Raw genomic sequence first — 24,675 nt, 5'->3', positions numbered from 1 at the left:
TTGTTTGGAGAAATGAGTCTCATGGACTTTCTGCCCAACCTGGCTTTGAACCACAATCCTCTGATCTCAGCCTCCCAAGTAGCTAGGATTGTAGGAGTAAGATACCAGGGCCCGGCTATGCACTTTTTAGTATATAACTTTTTAATTCCTTGCCCATTCTTTCCAAAACATTATGAGATATTTGGTTTATTCATAAGTTGCTTTCTTTCAACCATGTATGGTTTTTATTTTATTTTATTTTTAGTTTGAGCTAGCGAGCTTTCGTGTATTTCCCAATTCCAGTATGTACTTTAACTCCTTTCTTCTGTTCCTAAACACCTGCTCATTTACTTTCTAAAATACGTCAAGTATGTATTATCTTGTTGATCCTTTTTAAATTACAATCAGATTCACTTTCTTTATAAAATCACTTCTTATTTTATTTCTCTTGCTGAAAAAAATCTTCTAAATATGTGACTCTTATTCTTCCATGTAAGAGTACCTAAATAACTAAGCTGACTAGACTTATGACATGAAATATGTTGTTTATGCTAAAGCCAAGAATCCAAATTTAGAAGACTTATTTATATCAATAGTGCTCATTAATCTTAAAATGGTTTCTAAACGAAGGCATGTATGCAAAAGGAACTGAAAATACTCCTTTGAAATATGATTAATTTTAATAAGTTTACAAGAAATGAATAAATTCACCAACAGAAAAAAAGTACTCAAAGTAACATTTTACAGAATCATAGTCTCAAAGCACAATACATTTTCCATAGAAACAAATACATCACCACTTTAGATACCATAATATAGCAACATTTATACACAAGGCCATTTGCCATTATGAAAATCAGTGGCAATGGTGAGACAAGACCTTGGTCCATCTTTATTCTTGCTATTATACTTCCTGGCCTGCAGGAGTATGTGCCAGGATACAAGACAAAATGTGTGACTCCAACATTAACAATACATAGGCTGGCATCTTAGCCCTATGCTTATGACATAATCACTACTCATATCCTATACCACAACTTTGACTTTATTCTGCTTACAATTGAAACCATTCCAAAGGAGCCAAAATTTGTAACAGGTTCATTATAATATTAAAATATTATTTTATACAAAATAGTAAGTGCAATATCAGGACTTAGTATTGTATATATCTAAACTAAACAAAAGAGGAACACTGTACAGGTACTAAGTAGAAAACAACTTGAGATTTTAGAGTAGGTAACACCATGGAATTGGACTGGGAAAAATGTGATAAAAGGCTTATTTCAGTTTAAAAACTATTGCTTTTAGTGCACCAGATAATTTTCTGAAGGACATTCACATTCACTGTTTAGATCCATTTTTATTAGTGGCATATACAAAGCACCATGTGATGTAATATATGAAATGTAGAACAATCATGACTGTAATTAACTATAGAAATAACTGCTAAGAAAATATAGCAATATTTAACACAGGATTTCTAAAACCATTACCTATTCATTATTTTTTTCCCAAAGCTAATGTCCCATGTTTTATTTTATAGACGTTGTTTATCAAGACTTATATGCATATGGCACTTGTAGGAGGCTGAACATAGTTGCTATCTTTTGTACAGTAATGTTACAGTTTTATACAAACTTGAGAAATATGGCATTTGGAACAGTCATTATGATCCCCTTCCAAGTGCTCCATTTCACACAACAGCGAATACTCTGAATGCTTTTCCTCCTGGAGGATTCTGTAAACTGCAAATATACAAAAAAATATACATTGATGTCATCTGTACATATAATCCTTCTAATAAATCATGCTTTCTTATGACAGTCAAAAAAGCAGTTCTGTGAATCCAGATGGTCAACTTTCTTAAACTACTATAATTTATAGTTGTTGGAAAGCTCTTGCACGGATGACATCATTCTTAAGATGTTGGTGTAAGCTGGACTCTAAGTTTACAAAAGAAATTTAAAATGTATGAAAGGAAAAGTCTGTCTAGTATTTCACAGATTCTAGTCATATTTTCATGCATTTTCTGCTTTGACTCTAATGAAATATACTTCAGGAGAGTTAGCTGTTGTTTTCTAAGAGAATTCTAAGACTCTGGTGAACAGTGGATTTACATACTTAAAAGTTCACTGCAACTAATAAAATGGCTCATATTTACACATGCTGTAACTTATTATGTTTTTTTTTCTAGGTCTGACCAAACTTAAATTATATTGCTATCATACAAATCAATTCTGAATAGCCATTGTTTCTTTCAAGAAAAATGTTAATGAGGAAATTTAATTGTCAAATCTAGAAGTACCTAAGCATTTATTTACTAAGATTGAAAAATATGGAGAGTAGAGAGGAAGGAGATGAAAAGGAATACAACTCCATGTTATTTGGAGGTACTTCTAAAACAAGTTAAAAATAATGCACTGCCACATATAAGGGAATTGGATAATAAGCAATTATATACAATGTTTTAACTGAAATACAGTAGATTCAAGGGAGATCTCAAATAGTGTAATTACTTAGAGAGCCAAAATGAAAGTTCCACAAAATAAAATACCATAAAGCAGATGCTTGGAAAGGTAGGGTGGGTCAAGGGAAGAGAGGTAGATGAATGAAGAGAAGAGAGGGAAAATGCAGACAAGAATGTAATGTATATCCTGCAAAATTAAGAATAGTGAGGTGGGTAAGGGAGCGATATATGAGAATGTTGAAAGGGGTGACATTGATCAGGATAGAGTGTATTAATAAACTGCTTTGTTAAATGGCAACTTCTTTGTACAACTACTTACAAATAATAATGGAAAAATGTAGCCGGGCTAAAAATCCTAGTTATTGTTTACTTGTAGCATTTCTTATTTTCTCTGTACAACTTAGTCTTGTAATCTGCTCTACCTTTAAGAGGAAAAATCTGATGATACATTCATTGGGTCATATTAAACTTATAAATTTTGGAAAAACTGATATCCAAGAATATTATCTTCTTATGCAGAACATAATAGCTTTTCGTATATGTTAAGTTTCTTTGTACAGTTAGAAGATTTTATAGTTCCATTCATATAAATTCTTAACACATCTTCAAAAATAATTCAGAGCTATGCACTTTATTATTTAAACTGCTCATTTTCTATGTGCCTATTGATCAACATTCTGTTTAAATGTTCAAAAGTTAAGGCAGACAGATAATGCCATTTATCATTATTTCTTTCAATTAGTTACACTTTGGTATCATTTTATTTTAATTAAAAATGACCTTTAAAGATTATCACAATGAGTCTTAAGAAAAAGACAAAGTGTAATTGCTTTTAATGTTTCCTTTTCTTTTCTTGAACAATCAAAGAAGGGAGAAAATTTTTGAGTGAGGAGAGGATGAAGAAATCACAAATGTCTATACACGACACACACATCGCACACACATAGTGAACGTTAACTGACAAACTGGGGGTTCGTCTGTAGTAGCTGTGTCTGGTGTGTTTCTTCTTTTGCACAAAATGACATACTGGAAAAAATGTGTATCTCTCAGCCCCCGATCTGCTGCTAAAGCTGGACTCTGATTTATTTGGATGAACAATTTAACAAGCAACTCAACACATTAAATACCAGGAAGCTGCAACATTTATTGACTTGGGGAAAAATTAAGAGACTAAAAGAAGTGGGGGTGGATGAATGGAAATGAAATGGTGGGCCAATATGGCCATAATACTCAATGTACATATGTGAAAATAGAACTTGGAAACCGGCGTGGGCTAGAAGGGAGGGGAGGAAATGAGGAAAAGGATAACTGTGATCAAGATGCATTTTACACTCAACTCAGCATATTAAATTGCAACCCTTTTGTACAACTATTTCAAAAACAATAAAAGTAATTATTATTCTATCTTAGTGGATATCGCTTTATGGTTTTAAAATACACTTAAACGTATGACAGGTAAATGAAACCACAGCACTTAGATTATAAAAGGGCATACTGGATTCTTTAACTGTCAGTCCCTTGTCATTATATTTGCTGAGCAGGGCAATGAGTAAGATTGTCGAGAAGTCACCTTCTCCGTGATGGCTTACTTTTTATATAATCCCATCTGAAAGCAGATGTTAAATGCAGACCATTATGTAAAAATGGCATCCAGATAGTTATATGGGAGACAACCTGGACACCTAATATGGCATAGTTTTTAGGGATTGCAGTTCTTTAGGGAAACTATTAGTCATATGAATTCTCCAATAGCAATTTTGAAGGACTCTGACCATATCTAAAAGTTAAGCATTTATTTCCTTGAATATACACAAGTGAAAAAGTATTACTTTCATAAATGCCAATGCCAAAAAAATCACTAATGGTTTATTTATCTGTGTTTAACAATAGTTCATAAATTGAATCATATGAATATTCTCAAATCACCAAAATAGCACTAGGGAACAAACTGAATGACTCAAAAGAGTTCATTGACATTATACGAACTTCCAATTGCACACAAAATCTGGTTGTAGGCAAAATCAAACTCATTATTTCTGTTGAATTCTTTGTCAGATCACTGGATTAGAGAAATATTCAGAGCCTAACTCATCTAGAAAGAATTAACTATCAAAACTAATCTAGAAAATCCAAGAGGATAAAGGAAATTTCCTAATTACAAGATCTATTAACAAAAGAGTAGTTCTGACTCCTAATCCGATTTTTCATGTTGATTTTTATAAGCCTGCAGGAGACAGGCCCCTCTGGTACTGCAGCTTCTCCCATCCCTGGAAGACTGGTTGCTCATTAGGCAAGAATGCAGAGGCAACAAACTGGCTCAGCCACTTCATTTACAACCTCCCTACGGAGGGATGCTGCAAAGCAATCATAAATAATGAGACAGATGGCAGATGATATGGAGGCATGTTTACTCTCACTTTACCTTTCTGAGAAGATTCCATTCTGAAAAGAAGCAGTGTACATCTTCCTTTTGTCCACAGGCATAACATCAACATAACCACCATGATTTCGAACCACTCCAGCATGAACGGCTGCTCTGCAGATGCTGGACAGCTGGGGAGGCAAGGGAAACAGGTACCCTTATTAGGAAATGCCAGCTGAATTGGTCCAGCCTACTCTTCTCCTGGACAGAAGTTGCTGACATATGTCTACACGGCCAGCGAGGAGCTGACATATGTCTACATGGCCAGCGAGCAGCTGGCATCATAAATCAAAGTCATTTCTGAGCCAATCTAAAGTCAGATCTTAAGGATGACTGTCCTGGTTAGACTCCTCCACCATCTAATCTAGAAAATAGGTCTTCTATCCCAACAGCAGACTTTTGTAGTCAAAGCAATACAAAATGTATTTACTCCTTTTAACTCTTCAAGAGCTTATTTGTCACCCTCAAATTTTAACATACAATGTTTCAGTTAGTGTAGAAGATATGTTCACAGATTGGATGGTATGTACCCCATTTATGCTCAGTTTTGGCTTATTATATATGACTCAACCATAATTCTATACATTTCTAGGGCTCCATTGTAAAATAGTTTAAGTGGGGAGTTTTCTTTTTCCTTTTAAATAATATAATCTATGCAGAGGTATTTGTGCGAAGCAATAACCCCAGGAAGGCTGGATAACGTGGTATATATGCTTACAACCTCTTGGGAGGTAGAGATAAGGTTCAAAACTAGACCAGGCAAACATTTGAGAGATGCCATCTCACTCAATAAGGAAACAAAAAAAGACAAAAACAAAAACTGCATGTGGTGTGGTGTGCCTGTTTTCACAGCTATGGCAGTATGTGGGAAGCAAAGAAGAAATATCATGGTTCAGACTCAACTGTATGTAAATATAAGACTCTATCTCAAAAATAACCAAAACAAAAAGTGTCTCAAATTGTTGAGCGCTTGCCAGAAAAAGCTTTAAGAAGAAATTCTAAAGAATAATGAACATTTTCTACCTATCAGCCTATATTTGAAAGTTCTGACAGAAATACTAGATAGAAATCTTCTGTGTTTTTATATATATATATAAATATTTTATATATATAAATATTTATATATATATATATAAAACACTTTCTGTTGATAAAATTTGATGTTTAGGTCTAACACTTTCCATTTTTTTAAACTACTGGCTTCTTTTGGCTACCAAAGTCTTCCCTAGGCCTTAATTTTGCCTTTAATCTAAGTGTTCTACTGAAGTCTGACAACGGCCTGAGGAAATCCCATACAAGAAATACTTGAACTGTATGACAGAGGAGCAATTCACCTCCTGTCTACCTGCATTGGTCTGGCCTTTCCCGATGCCTTTGCTGAGTTCTGTTCTTATCTCTATGCTCATGTGGGGATTTACTGTGCTTTGAAAGTCTGCATAAGTGAGTGTGTCTTATATGACCTTGCTTTCTCAATGTGCTCTGAACTCTATGCCATCAGTCAGTATTTATTAGCTCACAGAGCCTGAAGGCCAAGCTGCTTAATCCTTTTCAATTCTGTTTCTTTGCTGCAACATACCATCTATCTAAAGCCTTGGAGGAGGCATTTAATTCACTTTAAAGTTCCAAACTGAATTCATAATTATATTCAATATTATTCCTAGCAGATGGAATTAAAAAATCATTTTGTACACATTTTAGTATTTATCCTGTTCTGTTAAAAAGGTATCATCAGTATTTCTCCCCTAGACAACAAAAGTGCTTAGATATAACATTCACTAAGTCCCAACACTTTCACTGTTTTGAGAGCATTGGGAATTTGCTTACAGCTATGTAGTCAGCCTGCATTCCTACCAAATTCAAAGGTCAGAATTTTTTTTGTGCCCATACTTTATTGCAAACAAAGTAGAATGTACCTGGAAATATAGTGGACTTTTTTGGACACATGCAAAAATTGACACAATTGATTCTAACTCTGTATATGGAATGAAAGAGACAGCATAAGGGGCAAAAAGAGAGGAATGGAAATTGATTGATTCAATCCCACCTTCCCATATCAACTGTCACTGTAGAGATAATCTACCTTGTAAAAACACACCAAAAAAAGGGCTGCTGATGGTTTCATCTCTAAGTCTACATTGCCAAGTGACAGGAATCTTCATATTTCCAACTGAATTCTCAAAGACCCACAAAATACTTTCTATTACCTACCCACTTCATTTAAATGCAAAGATACAGTGATCTTTGGAAACAAATTCCAGCAAACCCCTAACTCTAGCAAGAGATGACTGAAAAGAAGCGTATAGGATACTTTGAAAGGCTCTTGCCAGATGTGACTAAGATGAAAAGTTCCAGTGGGTAAAAGGAAAACCTGGACCCATTGCAACAGTGATACCCACAAGAACACTATATTGGAAATGAACTTTACAACTTCGGGTGGAGGGAGGAGTGAGGGAGGAGTGAGAGGGAAGGGGTAGTGGGAAAGGGAAGGGGTAGTGGGAAAACAACAAAGGAGGGGTAACAATGCTTGACAAGAAATGTATTCGTTACCTTACTCATATAACTGTAACCCCTTTGTACAGCATCTTTACAATAAAAAAGAGAAAAACCTGGAAAGAATGACTTCTTGGAAATCCTGGGTGAGTCCAGATATGCATATTTCCATTTCTTTATTTTAATATATATTGGTGTAGATGATAATGGCTTGGGGGCCATTGTGAGTTCCGAGTTCTGTTAAGGCAGAAATAAGCCCATCTTCTTCACAGGATGGCAGACAAAGTAAGTGATGGAAAGGTGATGAATGAATTGCCCACCTGTTACCCTCAAGAACCTTAAAAACTAATAATAAAAGAGACAGACAACAATCAAAATACCTAATAACACACTAAGTGCAAAGAGGAAAACACAAAGTAATAAGGTTTGAAAGAAAGGATGACTTTATCCTGGCATTAGGAGAGCCAGTAATATCCCTCCCAGGGAAGTAACCATAATGAAGATATAAAGAAAGACTATGACTTTGACAGAATTTTTTTTAAAAGATGTGTTTGAAACAAGGCTACCAGCCCAAATGTGAGCACTAGCAAATTCAAGTTACCAGCAAGACATGGAAGTTGCAGAGGACAATAAAGCAAATCTGCAGCAGAAGAGACTTATAACTGAAGAAGAATTCAAAGGTGAAGCTGAATTAAAAAAAAAAAAAAAAAAAAAAACAAACCCCAGACCCAAATGAACTTGTCAAGAGAAATAAGGTGAGTATGTTCTTAACTCCATCTATTTCCTATCATATTTAAGAGAATATTCCTGCTTGCTTTTTTTACCTCTCTGGCTTATAGAGTAGTAAAGGTTTCTACACGTCTGTGGCATGAAATGTAAAAACATTGCCTTGCACACACAGAATACTCTCATGTCTCGAGTGGACTCCTACCTAACCTGGCGCTGGCGGCTCACTCCTGTATTTCTTGCTACTCTGAAAGCTTAAGATTGGCAGGATTGTGGCTCAAAGCTAGACCAGACAGAAAAGACCCAGAGACTCCACTCCAAAATTACCAGCAAAAAGCAGATCTGGAGGCCTGATTCAAGGGGCAGAAAACCAGCTAATCAAGCAATCTGTTCAACTCTCACATTCATTTCTTTGCAAATGCCATTGGCCCACGTAGAATATGTTCTCTCATGCTCTTTGCCAATCAACACTACAAACCCAGCTCAGAATACATTCATCTATACTGAAACCATTCTCACTAATATTCCTCCTCCAAGCCCACGAAAGTCATCTGTAACAACATACCCACAAACAATTTCCTTAGTATATATTTACGGAATTATCTGGTTTTGATTCTATGCTATTTATCATATGCTCCCTTGGAAGTGACATTATTGTTTATACATTTGAGAAATTCGCAATTGTCTCATTCATGCTTCAGATACTGAAGAAACAAAGGAACAAATGAAAGCAAACTACATCTTCTTTTTGAGAAAAAATGTCCCCAAGCTATTTGTTTTAAATGTCTGATATATAGGGAAGGTAAGCAGAAAAGTTTAGTCACAATAAATAGTTGTACACCCATATACATCCTCAGAAATGGATGAGTAGCTCTTCTGAGACCATATAGGACACTTCAGAAATTGTTCCCTTGCTCTGTATATACAGAGGCACATACATAGATATTCGTATGTATATGTATGGAGGGGGTACTGGTGTTTGAGAGCTGGGGCTCACACTGTCACTTGGCTGTTTTTCTCAAAATTGGCACACTACTGATTGCACATGTCTACTTCCTGCTTTTACTGTTTATTTGGAGATAAAAGTCTCACAGACTTATTTTTTGTCTGGACTGGCATTGAACTACAATGCTCAGATCTCAGTCTCCGAAGTAGCTAGGATTATAGACATGATTCACCACCTTGCATATATTTTTATCTACATTAATATGGAGAGCTGTATAGGGTAAGATACTTACATCAGAATAGATTCGTGATCCTATCACACGAGCATAATGCGGGTTTGCCTGCATACAGTTTCGAGGACAATATACTCTGAAAAAAATTATGTATAAAGTTATAACACCAATCATTCTTACTTTGAAAACCTTCATACAGAGAAGCAAAGCCAACACTGCTATACCTTTTCTCACATTTTCTCTCCTGAAATAGGTCAATTATACAAGGTAGGCCCTTGACACAATTGCTTCATTTTACTTTGTATATTTCCAGGCTGGTTTTCTTTCATTCTGATTTAGCCAAGAAGCCTTCTAAACTGGGGATTCAAAGGAGGTATCTCCACGTATCTGAGACGTCAGCACTCAATGTATGTGTAGTTTAGTAAACAACTAGTGAAATCTGTTTCACCTCAGTTTTTCTTCTCTACTTTCACACTTTGGGGTATTTTATCCAATTTCATGGTGGTCATGATCAGGCATAATGAGTTAAATTCCAAGTTTGCATCTCCAGTAGGGACTTTTCTTTTTCCAAACTTGTATACCCTCCCAGTTTCCCAGCACCTGTACCGAGTTCTAATAGAAATCTCATTCTTAAATGGTCCGCAACCAAATTCCTAATTTCTTCTGATCCCAAATCTGTTTCATCTGTTGGCTCCCATTCCTAATACAGAGGAAACACCACTATTACAGGAGCCACACCCCAAAGGTTTCTTCTGTCCTTGTTCCTTCTCTTTATCTCACACCTTACATCCAACCAGCAGTACCTTTATCCATTATCAATTGTATTATGTCTAAGATCGGGGCATTCCTAAGTTCTTCGGCCACAGCAATACTGAATCATCATCTAATGTCAAACTTATATTCCTTGCTTGATTTGGCCTTCTCCAGTTTTTTCCACACACTTGTGGAAGCATGTCATTTCTCTGGTCCAAATACTCCAGGGGTTAGCAATGCCATTCAGAATAAGCCCTGCATATTTGGCATCAGTGTTACCTAACTTTATATCTACTCCTTTTTATTTTCTCACCATGCTTCAAGTACATGGCCTGATGGTCATTCCTCAAGTTCCTACTTCTGGCCCTTTGCACTTCTTCCTACATGAAATACACTTTTTCTAGGTCTCTTCTTGACTTAGTGATATTTGATTAGCTTAGTTCATTTAAAGACATTTATTAAAGGCTTCTTATTTAAATATACACTGAATTTATCACTGTGGAACAAAAAAAATTCAATCCATTCTGAGAGCTCAAGAAATATTAACTTGCCAGTTAAAAATCAATTGCCTCTTCTTAATTCTTTCTCTCCTCTCTTTCTCCCCCCATTTCTCATGCATACACACACACATACACCCACACACACACATATTTGTGCACTAAAAGGAAGTAAAGTGGAAAACAATTTATTTTACATATTGAATGAGATTCTCAATATTAACCACATGAAAATTACTGACAGCACATGACGGAATAGTGTTGTTTTTTTCTCTAAAAGTAAGCCAAAATATTGCTTTGCCAATGCAGTCAAATGTTCTTTAAGTAGTTTTGAAGAAATAGCCAGAGCTCTAAAGCTCTGAAAATTCATATATTTCTGTATTTTCCAGGGTGTATAATTTAGCCAGAGCCACTTAAATATGTGTAGTAAGTGAATATGAATTAGAATAACTGAGTTAAAGGGTTAATGCTATTAAAAAACAAAAAAAAAAACAAAAAACACTGTATCCATAGAGTATCCATAGGAGGGAGGCCTCCCTTGATTAGAAAATGATTTCATGGTGAGAACCATACTCACCACCCATCTTATGGTAGAAAACCACCTGTTCTGCCTTGGGATCATGCTTTCTAATGCCTCACTCATTCCTGGCATTTAACTTACAGATGGTCACCATTAGCAATTCTAAGTTGAGTTTATTTAAAAGAAAGACTTGAGGAACTTCTTTTTGTTTATGTTTGATCTCTGTTTTTAACACCTGTCACATACTATTGTAAAGATAGGTAGTGATTTAGGAAATACTCTTTGATCTATACTTTGCCTGTAAGCTTTGAATGAAAATACTGAGGCATATAATGACAACTATTTTTACATTAAACATGCAATAGATTTTAAAGGTTTAATTGCATATATATGTATATATATGTAAACTATTTCCATTAACATATACAAACAGACATAAACACACATGCATGCAAAACCATACAATTATACTAAACACACAGACACACACTTTCACACACACACATACACACCACATTTTCTACAAGGTTAGGTACTAAGTAACTGAGGCAGTTTGTTTTGGGTTGTCCTGACAGCAACGGAGCATCCCAAGGATGTCACTGTGCAGGTAAATCTAGTCAGTTCATGTTCTTCCACAATTAAAGTTTTAAAGTTTATTTGCTCTAGTCATTCTCTCTTGAATAGACTGTCTAAGCTATAGAAGAAAGATGAAATGCTAAGACAGATGGCTCCCTAGTTATCAACTGTCACATAAGTAACATCATTACTTGTCATGCAGACAAAAAAGAACTGGGTTTCTAATGGGAATCAGGTTAGTATTTCCTACATGGAGGAACTGATTTCGTGCTTATAACTGAGAAAGTTCCTACTGGCAGAAAAGAAATAATCACTTTTATATTAATATCTTCTGTTTTCTTGTGAACACCGTCTTATTCTTCTAAATGAAATACTGATTCTTTTTATTTATTTGTGTGTTTTTATGTTGATATTGGGACTTGAATTCAGGGTCTGGGCACTGTCTCTGAGCTTCTTTTTGCTCAAGGCTAACTCTCTACCACCTGAGCCAAAGCTCCACTTCTGACTTCCTGGTGGTTAATTGGAGCTTTCTTGAATGGGTTATGTTCAAACTGCTATCCTCAGATCTCAGCCTACTGAGTAGCTAGGATGACCAGTGTGAATCACTCATGCTCTGCTCTGATTTTATTTTAAAAGGGTAAGTAATGAAGGCTTTCCAAAGTAAATTAAGTCCCACAAATATAGGATCCTTAAATATTTTAAGTAAAGCCAGTACATCAGGCTACAATTATACTTATAAATATTATTGATGGTTTCTAGAAGTCATGTGGATGCTTGCATTAATGAAAGCAGTGGGAGAGAATTAGGACTGGATATTTAGGAACATAACACCCTTCCTGTGTACAGATTAGGGTGTAGTACCATAACATAACAGTTTCATGTCAGCTTGGCTAAGACAAAAATGTAGCCTTTCTTTCATTATTTTATAGTAGGTAAACTTCATTATAATTCTTTAAAATGAATAAATGAGTATTTTAACTTACCAACTGCAATTAGATTAATCTAACTTAGAAACTGGATAACAGTGTTAGAATGTAAGAATTCTACCATTTTAGTTTCTGTTGGAGGAATTCCATGTTTATATCACTCCAAAATTCATTGGTTGAATATGACTGGATTTGAAAGTAGGACCTTTACGGGGGTAATTAGGGTCAAATGAGATCCTAAGAGTGGAACCCTTATGCAATAAGGTTAATGCTTGTCATTTTAAGAAGAGATACATTGCCATTCTTTCTGATGGAAGCATAGAATCCCACTGTGTATATATACCACATTTTCTTGGTCCATTCATCCACTGAGGGGAGTCTTGGAAAAAAATTGCACCAAGTGAAATAAACCAGACCCAAAGAAACATAAGCTGTATGTGCCTGTAAATCTACAAATAAACCCAATGGATAGTAAAAGACAAATAATTACACTTGGGCATGAATAGTTAAACAGGAGCCTAAACATTCACAGTAAGAACAAAGGAGGATATTCTTAGAAGAGGATCACAAGGGCTCAATAACTATGTGCATATGACCATATAAAATGATGCTTATTGAAAAGAACTCCAAGAAATAGAAACAAGAAGTTCTTTTTATTGTACTGTTGTCAGTTCTTTTTTTCTTTCCTTCCCTTTTTTCGTTGGTTTATTCCCTTTTATTGCTGTATTTGATTTCTCTACCCTTTGTTTACTGATTTGGGATGGGGAAGGGGACACTATGTTGGAAATGAACTATATAACTCGAGGGAAAGGGCGGACAGGATGGCAAAAACTGGAAGAGAATGGGGGGGGTGACACTTCAAAAGACAATGTACTCATTACCTGACTTATGTAACTGTAACCACTCTGTACATCACTTTTACAATAGATACAAGGGAGCACACTCTGTGCCAACCCCTGTGATGACACAAAAGGAAGGTGACTATCTGAAAGCTAGAAAGACAGCCCCTAGCAAGAACATATCAGTTAACAACTGAATTTTGTACTTCCCATAGTCCAGAACTGTGAGAAACAAAATTCTGTTGTCTATGTCATCCAATATGTGGCATTTTTTTGTAATACCCCAACCAGGCTAATTAAAAACTCCTTATAGCACATAGGAACATAGAGGTCACATGATTAGTCTCTGCTATTATGGGATGGCAGCAAGCCCTCTGTATTTGGAGAAGACACAGTAGGAGCACCTGGAGTATACATGATCAAAGAGATGTCACTGCTCCATCTTGCATCACAGTTTAAGAACATTCAGAACTTTGAATCCTATAAATACCAGAATTCCAGGTAAAAAAGTGTATCACCAGAAAAAGCATCACACAAAAGTGCATGCATGTACACACATACACGCACGCACACACACACGTGTATTCACACCTACCTTGGGCAGTGTGAAGTAGGCTTATGAAATGGGCAGAGCTGTTCCACAGTAGTTTCACAAGTTATAGCCTGAACTAAAGAATTAAAACACAGAACAGTAAGTGACTAATCAAAAACATACTATACAGCAATTAGAAAATGATGAAAAAATGCTAACCTGTTACTTTAGAGACTGTGAAGGAATTAGCAGACTGATATTTGCTGAGGATAAAAAACATAGAAATGTCAATCACTTGCTTACAATTACCATCATCAGGACCATTTTTGGAACTTCCATGTCTATGTGTACTTTGGTTATTACTCATTTATATTTAAATAGTTACATAGGTAGTGATACAAGAATATATCTATTTCATCCTAAATTCAAATTCCCCTCATCAGATCAATATCATTATTCACATTGACGAATGGTTTATTTTCACTACAATCTCAAAAAGTTATTGACCAATAGCATAAAACAAGGCATATATAAGTACATATTTGTGTTATATCAAAATTAAAACTGTCTCCATAGAACCAAGCTAGTTAATCCTTTAGTACAACAAATATGAAGTCATATTATTAAAAGACCACAAAACAAAAGTATCTTGGGAATACTTTTTTGCTCACTCTATTATCTGTCACAGGTCTATTGCAAATGAAAGAACTTCTAAATACATGCACTATTAAAAAACAGGAATGCAAAATTAGGTACATTATCATATATCAAAATTATAACTGGCTTATTTACACCCACATTTTAAGAAAAAACATGTATGGCAGAGTTAGTAAGGTGGCAAAGGAATGTTACTTAACGTGGTATGCCCACTGAATACATTTGCATAGGATTCAAAGTCTACGACCTCAACAATCTTTTATTTATAGCATCTTCAAATTCATTTACTATTTATTATCTGTAATATGGCTCCACCAAATAATAGTCTGAAGTGCAAAATATATGACTTATTAAACATAATGCATGCCACATTAGCATTTTTACAAGAGACAACCCAAAATTAAGTTTAAGAGGGGAAAATAGTAAATAATAGAAGAAAATTTTAATACAGCACTCAATGTTCAGTTGTCCAGAGCCAATAATTATTATTCCTTAGTGGCAATAAAAAATTTTCTGAATAGATAAACTAATGAACATTTTATTAAAGAGAATTATTACTAATGGGTAGAATTACACATCAAGCTTTTCAGCAAAATTGGATATATAAAAGGTCATGTAACTGTAACCTCTGTATAACACCTTGATAATAAAATTAAATTTAAAAAATAAAATAAAATAAAATTTGAGGTTTTTAATAAATTTTTATATTTTATTTTGTTGTACAGGTAGTGTACAGAGTTACAGTCAAAGTAAAGTAAATCAGTAAAGTAATAAGTACATTTCTTTTTTTTTTTTTTTTTTAGGTCCGCTCGTGGGGCCTGAACTCTGGGCCTGGGCGCTGTCCCTCAGCTCTTCAGCTCAAGGGTAGCGCTCTACCACTTGAGCCACAGTGCCACTTCCGGCTTTTTTCTGTCTGTTTATGTGGTACTGAGGAATCAAACCCAGGAACTCATGCATGCAAGGCAAGCGCTCTACCACTGAGCCACCTTCTCAGCCCCATAAGTATATTTCTATAAAAAATTATTTGTTTTTAATTGTGAATTCCAACTTAATTCTATTGTGGAGTATTGAGTTCAATATGTTTAATTCCTAACTTTGAGAAAAAATACAATAAACAAAGATATTACAAAAGCCTATATTATTCTGCTTTTTAAAAGTAAAAATCCACGGGGTTTTAGAATTAAAATATACTTTGTATGAGAAGATCTTTTAAAATTAGTAAATGCTTTTTTATGTTATGTTAAACTACATACATATAATACTATAGATTAGAGACTGTTTCAAAAAATGATCTTTTACACAATTTATCCTGTTAACAAAATTGCTGTGACATGAAGTAAGCATTTTTCCTAACCAGGGTAGAGAATATGCAAATTATCTTTTCTGGGGTATCTTCTAACATATTTGAAAAATGTGTTGTTTTACATTGAGTTAGCTATAAATTCATACATTCTTTATCACATTTGAAAACTCAAAGTTTTGCCACGCATTTTATAAGCAAAGGGATTTGATTTTAAATTTAGATCCTTTCTCTTCTTTTTATCCATAGAAAATATGTGGCTAAAATGAAGTTACTTCTGTTCTTCATATATAAATTTTCTAGACTTTGTTCTAAAATTAAATTAGCTCATTTTTACCATTTAAAAATCATCTGACCCAAATGATCTTTTAACACTTACCCAATTGTTTGAATGCCATTTCTATTGGATTTGATAAAATAATGTTTCCTTCCTTGTCTAGTGATATCTACCCAGCCACCTTCATTATCTATTATACCATAGTGAATTGCAGCTCTGCAGATACTGGATTGCTGAAAAAAAGGAAGGAGATACAAAGATAATAGAATATTAAAGTTCTACAAAAGATAACAACTATTTAAATAACTTTTAACTTAAATATTTCTGAGAAAAATAATGTGTATATACACATATGCATTTGGCATAAGTTGTATAATACACAATAAAAATCTGGGGTTACTGTTCCCAAATAATTACACTTGTGTTGCTTACCATTTCATAATGTACACTGCCAATTACTTTGGCTTTGCTGTCCAAACAGCCGGCAGGGCATTCATATCTAAGTGAAAATAATTGAGAACAAACTTAGCTCCACTATCAGGATTTAATTCAAATGTGTCTTCTATTTCATCAGCTGACCATAGTAATCATAGTAGCTATTACCTGTTGCAGGTGGTCCCTTTGCACTGGTCTCGTAGCCTTACTTCACAAGAAACGATTTGGGCTAACAGGAAAAAACAAAAACAATTTTGATAAGGTAAAATTCTTCTTACCTCCCATAAATTCACCTCTGATTTATTATGTACATTATATTGGCATACTTCTTTCCATTCTAAAAACATGCAATAACAATATAGGTGGATATGCCCTCATATAAATAAATGTGCAGGGGTCTTACACATTTGCTGGGTGCTTATGACTTCATTCCTGTTACTATCATCTGATCTTGTCCGGACATGGGAGTCATGCACTTGTGCCTGCTGCCGTTCAATTTCATTTGTTTCCTCTTCTCTGGCTGGATAATACCCATCTGACCCTTCTGTTAGAGAGAAAGGATTTAAGACATGAATTTCATTTTATCGAGCATTAAAAAGTGGATTGATTTTTCTTTATCTGTTTAATATTTAAAACAAGAAAACCAGTACTTTTAGGGGTGAGTGAGAGCCAAGGTGCTGGCTGATCTAATTGCACTGCACTAAGATAAGTGAAATATATCTGGCTGATATTCAACTGAAATTGACACTGTGATCTAATAAAGTCAGAGCCTAGGAAATTTGAACTTGATTTCTCCAATGGAATTCTATTTCTAGCATCTTCAGGAAAAAAAATCATATTTAGAACTCTGCATAATGGAAATGTAGTTGAAAGAAGGGTTGATATGCCCTACCCTGAATATTTATATCTATTTCCATGAAAAAGTTCTCTCTGTCTCTCTCTCTCTCTCTCTCTCTCTGTCACTTTCTCTTTCTCTGTGTGTCTCTCTGTGTCTCTCTACCTCTCTCTCTGTCTCTCTCTCAATTCTGTACAATATGAAATACAGAATAATTTCAAGCTTGAGATTTGTTTTTTCCAGACTGGCCCATATCAAGGGCTTGTCAGTGGCACATCTTGAAGAGGGTGTATTTTCATGTCCAAGAACTCAAAACCTAGAGAAAAAACGAAGTGTGAATTCAGAGAAAAGTCTGCTTAACGTAAGACATAGTGATCACTGATGAAGGGCTGGAAAGTGGCTGGTTCAGGCATAGAGAAAAAAGCACTATCACTGAAAAGATGTAACGAATACTTGCAAAAGTTGAAAAATGACATACAGCCCAGGCTGACATAAATGAGTGCTTCTTGCCTGCTCTTTATAGATAATGAATATCTCTTCACAAGCACTGCAAAAAGGCTGCCATAGATTCAAACACTTTGTAACATGATCCACATGAATCCTCATTTAGTCATCATTAAGCAGAAAGTACAAAGCAACAGAGGTCTCACTTGAACCACCACATGTGACTTCTCCCAAAGCTGTGTCATTTGTATTTTATCTTTATTCACTATAATGGGAAATGATATTCTTATATGCTTTTTGCAAATGTAAAGCAGTTGAGAGCACTAATTTCAATGACTTAATGATACCATTATATATTTTTGTTACATAATAGCATGAAAAATTATATAGTTTGCAGTGAGAAACTAAGACTCAGTATATAATTCAATACACCTAGGACAGAAAGACACATAAAAAGTTGGGTTTTTTTTACTTTTAAAATGATTTGTGCTAATTTGCCATACAAACAAACTTTTGACAAGTTATGGGACTAACTACTCAACAATATATCAAAAGGATTATTTAGACAATGTGTTGTCATTTTGGAGGAAATTGAAAGAAGAAAATGGATAAAAATGGTTATCTGAAATAATCATGAAACATTCCTTCTTATACGTTAGTATAATAAATGCTATTATACTCATCATTTAAACTTTAAAATAATATATGTTTTCACATGACAGCTTCAAAATATGTGAAATACAGTTTTAGGAACCATTCAATAATCAAATATGCTTTGGTTTTTTCACCTGTTCATCTCTTTTGTAGTGCCAAGTGGATAGAATGAGGGTTTCAAGCAGGATTCGCAATCTATATCTGAGCTGTATTCCCGAAGCCTGCTTTTACTTTTTTTTCCAAGAAAAATTAGTACACAACTACATTAAAAACACAGAACAAAGTGAATATTCTAACAGAACAATACTCACCTTTGTAGCACAGGTTTTCTCTACAGCCTCCTCCAAAACTAGGTGGACAAGCAGAACAGGGTCTTCCATGTTTATAAGGGGCATGACCCCACCAGTTTCCCCTAAAAAGATGGTATGCTCTATTATAAAGTGCACTAATTATCATATGTTAAAAAGCATCACCATATGAGATTCTTCTCAATTAGATCTTTGTGTATTACTATGTCGGGTAATACAGAGAATTTTGCACTATTACATTCAAAAACAGATTGTTATGCTTTTGAAAATATTCCAAAAATTTGCTGCATATACAGCTGAAAAATTTTAAATCAAACTTTCCTAGAAAATTAAATTCTTTAATGGGATATTCACTTATATTCCATAATTTATTAAAAATAGACCATAAATTTAAATTTGAATCTAAAAAATTTTAGATGTATCAGTGTTTGAACTCAGGGCCTACTGTTTCCTTAGCTTGCTTACTCAGCTGGAGCTCTACTATATGAACCATGCCTCCAGCCCTGCTTTTATTTTGGGTCCGGTCATGGGACCTGAACTCTGGGCCTGGGCGCTGTTCCTCAGCTCTTCAGTTCAAAGCTAGCACTCTACCACCTGAGCCACAGCACCACTTCCGGTTTTTTTCTTTTTGCTTATGTGGTGCTGAGGAATGGAACCCAGGGCCTCATGCATGCAAAGCAAGTGCTCTATCACTGAGCCACCTTCCCAGCTCTGCTTTTTGATAGTTATTTTGGTGGACTTTCCTGCTCAGGCTGGCTTTAAACTGGGATCCTCCAGATCTCATTCTCCTGAGTAGCAAGGATTGAAAGTATGAGCCACTAAAACCCAGATGAATATAGAATATTTTACTCTAATGGGCTTTGCACAGATGAAAGTAGATTTCTCAATTAATTTATACTGGGCCATCTCTCTTCAAAATTACTATTTATAGGATAGAATATCTCAATGAGTTAAACTGAAAACAGATTCTTCACAAAGATTGTGCCAGTTTTTATATTTCTTCTAAGTACTCACTGATTTTATGCACTAGGCAATTAGGCACTGCTATATTAGATATATTAAGTAAAAGTATTATTCAACATACACTGAAAATGATGTAAGTACATGTTGTGAGGGTAAATTTACATCTCATGGTCTACTCACTTTGGGGAATAATTGCACACCAGGTAGACAGCTTTGGGCCATATCTGTCCCCAGATATTCATGTTGTGGCACAAATTAATGGCACATCCTATTCTGCTACTTGTTGCCCATACCACCTACATTACAGAAAAGAAAGAATCAGAGAAAACAGGCTGAGATGAAATAAGAGAACAACATATCTGGGGAGAAAATGAATAAAATACCAAAACTAAGAGACCAATACTTACCATTCAAAATGAAAAAAGGCAATATTTAAAGGGGGCACTTTTTTCTGAGAGTTTGAATTGTACTTAATTCAATTTTTTTCTAAAAAATCTGCAGGCAAATAGCTTAATCTGAAATAAAAATATCAACATTTTCAGCTGGGTGCCAGTGGCTCACATGTGTAATCCTAACTACTCAGAAGGTCGAGATCTGAGGATCATGTTTCAAAGCCAGCTGAAGCAGTAAAGTTCTTGAGACTCCTATCCCTAATAAACCACCAAAAAGCTGGAAGTGGAGCTGTAGCTCAAGTAGCTAAGAACTAGGCTTGAGCAAAAAAAGCCAAGGACAGTGAACAGGCCCCAAGTTCAAGCCTCAGGACCAGCACGCACACACACACACACACACACACACACACACACACACACACACACACACACACACTTGAAAATTTCAAATTACAAACTTACTAAAAAAATTCAAAGTTCTATGTCTTATTTCTATGAAGAATAAACTAACAAAGATAATTTTGCATCTTAAAAGAAGACACTGGAACAATTTTTTAAGTTTGTGAATTTTTTCACATTGTCATTTGAAGCTAACTATAATCTTGTCACAGGTAAAGGTGTACAGAACCATCATCTTCCACAAACTCACTAATAATAGCCATAAAAGCTCCAAAAACTCATCACTGATGAGCTTTAATTAAATTAAATCCTCCTTCCATTGTTTGCTTGGAAGTTCAGAACATATCTAATGCATACAAATGTGAATACTAAACATTAAAAACATGTAAATATTCAGTAATTGGAAAATTAGTATATACTTATAATATTAAATTGAAATTTTGAAGATGAACTCTTTCAAATGCATGTACAGGGGTCATATTAAAATATATTTCATAAAATTATTCCAATATTATGTTTTCACATACGTTTGTGTTAACTGCTTACATTATTTATAAAAATGGACAAACCTATTGCAAGTGATCAATACTTTTACAGTTCCTTCTAATAAGTATATTAAATAACACGTAAGAATGACCTACATTCAGGAACTACATTGTTCTGTAATTACACTAACACAGGACAAAGAAATGAAATGAAATCTGTACAACACATACCTGTGTATAGTGAGTACATACAGGACCAGAGCATCTGAATGGACAGTATGGGTTGCATTCATGTTCATAGGGGTAGCTAAAGTCTCTCACTTCATCGTACCATGCTTGCACGTGAAATGTTGGGGGCCTATATCTATAAGAGGAAGATAAACACAGAAAACAATTTGGAGAAAAATCTAAAACCAAACCCCCCCAAAATGAAGAAATTTGAGAGAAAGATATTGACAAATTTTGAATATCTAGGTACACTATATTACTATTGTTAATATATCACTGACTTAAAAATAAGTCAAATAAGTGATTATTTTATTCTAATCAATATTTGAGATTGTGTTGTTTGCTTTGTGATTAGTTGTTTTTCATGTATAAACCAAGTCATCAAATACTTGCAACAATGAACTGATAAACACTTAGTTGCAAACTTTATTTTCAGCAGGAAGAAAAAGATATATTTTTAGCTACCTTCCCCAGTGTGCTCCTAAATTCTGTCCAATGGATGGCAGCAGGCTTGAGGGTCCATGCTCCCACAAACAAGTCTCTGCCCAGGATTCTGCAGATCTTTCCAGCTCGACATCCCATGTCTACAGGGCAAAACGAAGCAAAGTATAAACATTTTTATGTGCAAATGAAGAATCTGGACATGTCTTCAGAATATGACTACTGGAGTTTCTCTCTTCTTTGCATAGTCAACAAGATGATCTGGGTTCTTATTAACTATTATCTCAACTTTTAAATTTTAATCCTCCTGATTTACCTCCTTTACATCTTTTTCCCAACTGTATGCGTACAGGTGTTTAGAATTACCAAAGTGATCTGGGAGCTGGTGGCTCATGCCTATAATCCTAGCTACTCAGGAGGTTGAGATCTGAGGGTCGTGGTTTGAAACTAGCCAGGGCAGAAAAGACTTGAGACACTTGTCTGCAATAAATCACCAAAAGAACTGGAAGTAGAGTTATGGCTGAAGTGATAAAACACAAGCCCTGAGCAAAAAAAGCTCAAGGACAGAACCCAAACCCTGAGTTCAAGACCCAGGACCAGCACGAAGAAAAAATACGAAGAAAAAAGAAAAGAAAGAAAGAAGTAAAAACAAACAAAAAATTACCAAAATTATCACTAATATATTTTTGTTGTTCCTCTAAGGAATCCAGTAAATCCCTATACACAAAGTGTTTGTTGCTTATTATTAAACATGCTATTCCTTGCTGAGATTATTTCCTCTGCATGAACATCCCTGTCCAGCTAATTATCATGCAGACTTGAACTCTTTCTTCAAAATCCACTTTTACATAGCCCAGTCTCTCTACATCCTCTCAAAAGTTTGTTATACTCTTAACACCCGCCAGTCTCACAGATGGGTCAAGATTTATTTGCATATCTACTTTGACAGACTGTGGTTGGTAGTCATATAACTCATGCTAGTATCTTTCACTAATGTTCTGTGTTCATCATATAAATAAGGAGATTAATGAAAATACCGTACAATTACATGGGCAAAGTAATGAGTACATTTCTTATCAAGCATTGCCTCCTCTTTGTTTTCCCTTCCCATCCTTTCCCATCTTCTCCCTCCCCCACCCCCCCACACCCCCACCCCAGCCAAAGTTGTAAAGTTCGTATTTTGACATAACAACTTGTACACTGCATTGTTGCAATGGGTCCACCTGTATCCCTATTTAAACAGTTTGTTTTTGCCCTTCCCCTACAAAAATTATACCAACATCAAATACAATGAAAGCAGGGGTTTAAAGGAAAAATATACAAAATGGTTAACAGTTATTCATAAGTCCTGTGTCTAGTAGTTCTTATTAATTTGAAACAATAGGCAGTATACTAAGTGTGGTAATGAAATCACAGCTTCAGGTAGAACTAGGCTCAGTCTTGGCACATCTGTTACAGACCTCTGGGCATGTTAAGACAATAAGAAACAGTTTGAACACAAGAGTTAGCAAATAAAGTTATGAGACAGAAGATAAATGATATTTATACACTTCCTCTAGGTTGATGAATGACTGAAGGCAAATGATGAGGGGAAAGGAAAGGTGAAGACTGCTTTGTTGATCAAATGGAGTGAAAGAACATAGGGGAGAGACAATAATTGAAGTGTATCTGTGTGTTTCTCTGGCAGAATTTCAGGGAGGATATATAACTGATAGACATGCAAATGAGTGAGAATATACAATTTAGAAGAAAAAAATATGTATTCTGAAATTGTTAATTCTAAAATTAGTTGCCCCGAGATTAATTGTTACAGAAAGTAATAGAGAATAAGAAGAGTAATGGGGGAAAGAGTTCTAAAATTATCAACTGTGAATAGGAAAAAATGAAAAATGACCAAAGAATGAGAGCAGAAAGATAAAAATTTTAAAGAAAAGATATTTAATTATATAGAAATGATGAGACTAGAGAGTCAGGAATAGAAATAGGCAATAAGGTCAAATTTTGCAGCTGAGCAGTCAAAATAGATAAGGCTTGTTTAGTAATGATTTATTATTACATGTAAATTCAGATCAACAATAGCGAGGCAAATCTGAACACAGAGCTAGAAAAGCAGAGAACACAGTATGGGCCACTTTTTCATAGTTTTCGAGAAAAGAGATGGGACCGAAGTTAAGAAAGATTGAGTCAGAGTTTATAGAAAACTTGTTTGCTTGCTTTGATTTTGGATCTCAGAAGAACTTAATCATGATCATAGACTGGAAGGAAAAATACCAGGAAGAAATGAATAGAGAAGCATGCATACATCCACATGAACATGGGTGAAGAAGTTTCTTTACCTACACAATTATTCATAAATGAACACTTCTCTCCCTTGCAGGGTGCAAAAGGTTTTCAAAGTTACAGAGTAAAATTTATGCAAAAATGTAAAGCATACTCTTATGATAATGGATCTATTATATAGCAAAAACTCATCTTTTAGTTTTATTTTTATTTTGTAGTCATGTCCAGTGTTCAGACCAGTTTTTTCATGACACGCATACCATTAACATAAACAAATAATCACCAGGCAAGCACTCCATTCATCAACATGAGCCTTCCATTAATTAATTTTACTGTTTTTATGCTATTTTATAATTATGCATTTTACATATTATACAGATATATACTTATTATACAGATGTATACTTTAAGTTGTTGTCATTTTTCCAACAAATTTAGTTAGGTAATAATAAGTTGGCTCTTGTCCCAGAAAATAGGCAAAGGGCTGATTTTTCTTTTGTTTCCAGGAAGCAAAAGAAATAATCATTCCTCCAAAGTAAACAAGTTCTCAGGCAGGTTGCCTGGAAAGTAGGTGTTCTTAAAAAACAAACAAAATTCTGTCTTCATTCTTGGAAGTTAGGGTGTGTGTGTGTGTGTGTGTGTGTGTGTGTGTGTGTGTGTGTGTGTGTGTGTGTG

The 24,675-nt window shown here is 34.8% G+C and overlaps 1 protein-coding gene across 2 annotated transcripts in view; it reads right to left on the bottom strand.

Annotated features, from left to right (window-relative positions):
- Positions 1 to 639: 639 nt before the first annotated feature.
- The window catches only part of Crispld1 (cysteine-rich secretory protein LCCL domain containing 1), a 42,003-nt gene continuing 17,967 nt past the window's right edge, over positions 640 to 24,675 (bottom strand). The window contains exons 3-15 of one of the 2 annotated variants that reach the window (XM_013028427.1): positions 21,745 to 21,863; positions 21,283 to 21,415; positions 19,959 to 20,074; positions 18,819 to 18,919; positions 16,978 to 17,118; positions 16,743 to 16,803; positions 16,572 to 16,638; positions 16,242 to 16,372; positions 14,125 to 14,168; positions 13,969 to 14,041; positions 9,323 to 9,398; positions 4,869 to 4,999; positions 640 to 1,724 (exon numbers count right to left, since the gene is read on the bottom strand). In XM_013028427.1, the coding sequence (XP_012883881.1) occupies positions 1,673 to 1,724; positions 4,869 to 4,999; positions 9,323 to 9,398; positions 13,969 to 14,041; positions 14,125 to 14,168; positions 16,242 to 16,372; positions 16,572 to 16,638; positions 16,743 to 16,803; positions 16,978 to 17,118; positions 18,819 to 18,919; positions 19,959 to 20,074; positions 21,283 to 21,415; positions 21,745 to 21,863 (1,245 nt within the window). In that variant the 3' untranslated portion in view covers positions 640 to 1,672. Of the gene's footprint in view, positions 1,725 to 4,868; positions 5,000 to 9,322; positions 9,399 to 13,968; positions 14,042 to 14,124; positions 14,169 to 16,241; positions 16,373 to 16,571; positions 16,639 to 16,742; positions 16,804 to 16,977; positions 17,119 to 18,818; positions 18,920 to 19,958; positions 20,075 to 21,282; positions 21,416 to 21,744; positions 21,864 to 24,675 lie in introns of those variants that run through there. The other variant, XM_013028428.1, reaches the window with a different exon arrangement.

This window comes from Dipodomys ordii, unplaced genomic scaffold (assembly GCF_000151885.1).
Source record: "Dipodomys ordii isolate 6190 unplaced genomic scaffold, Dord_2.0 Scaffold109, whole genome shotgun sequence".
Classification (NCBI taxonomy): domain Eukaryota; kingdom Metazoa; phylum Chordata; class Mammalia; order Rodentia; family Heteromyidae; genus Dipodomys; species Dipodomys ordii.
Note: the sequence above shows the minus strand (reverse complement) of the source record. Positions and strands in the feature narration are given on the sequence as shown.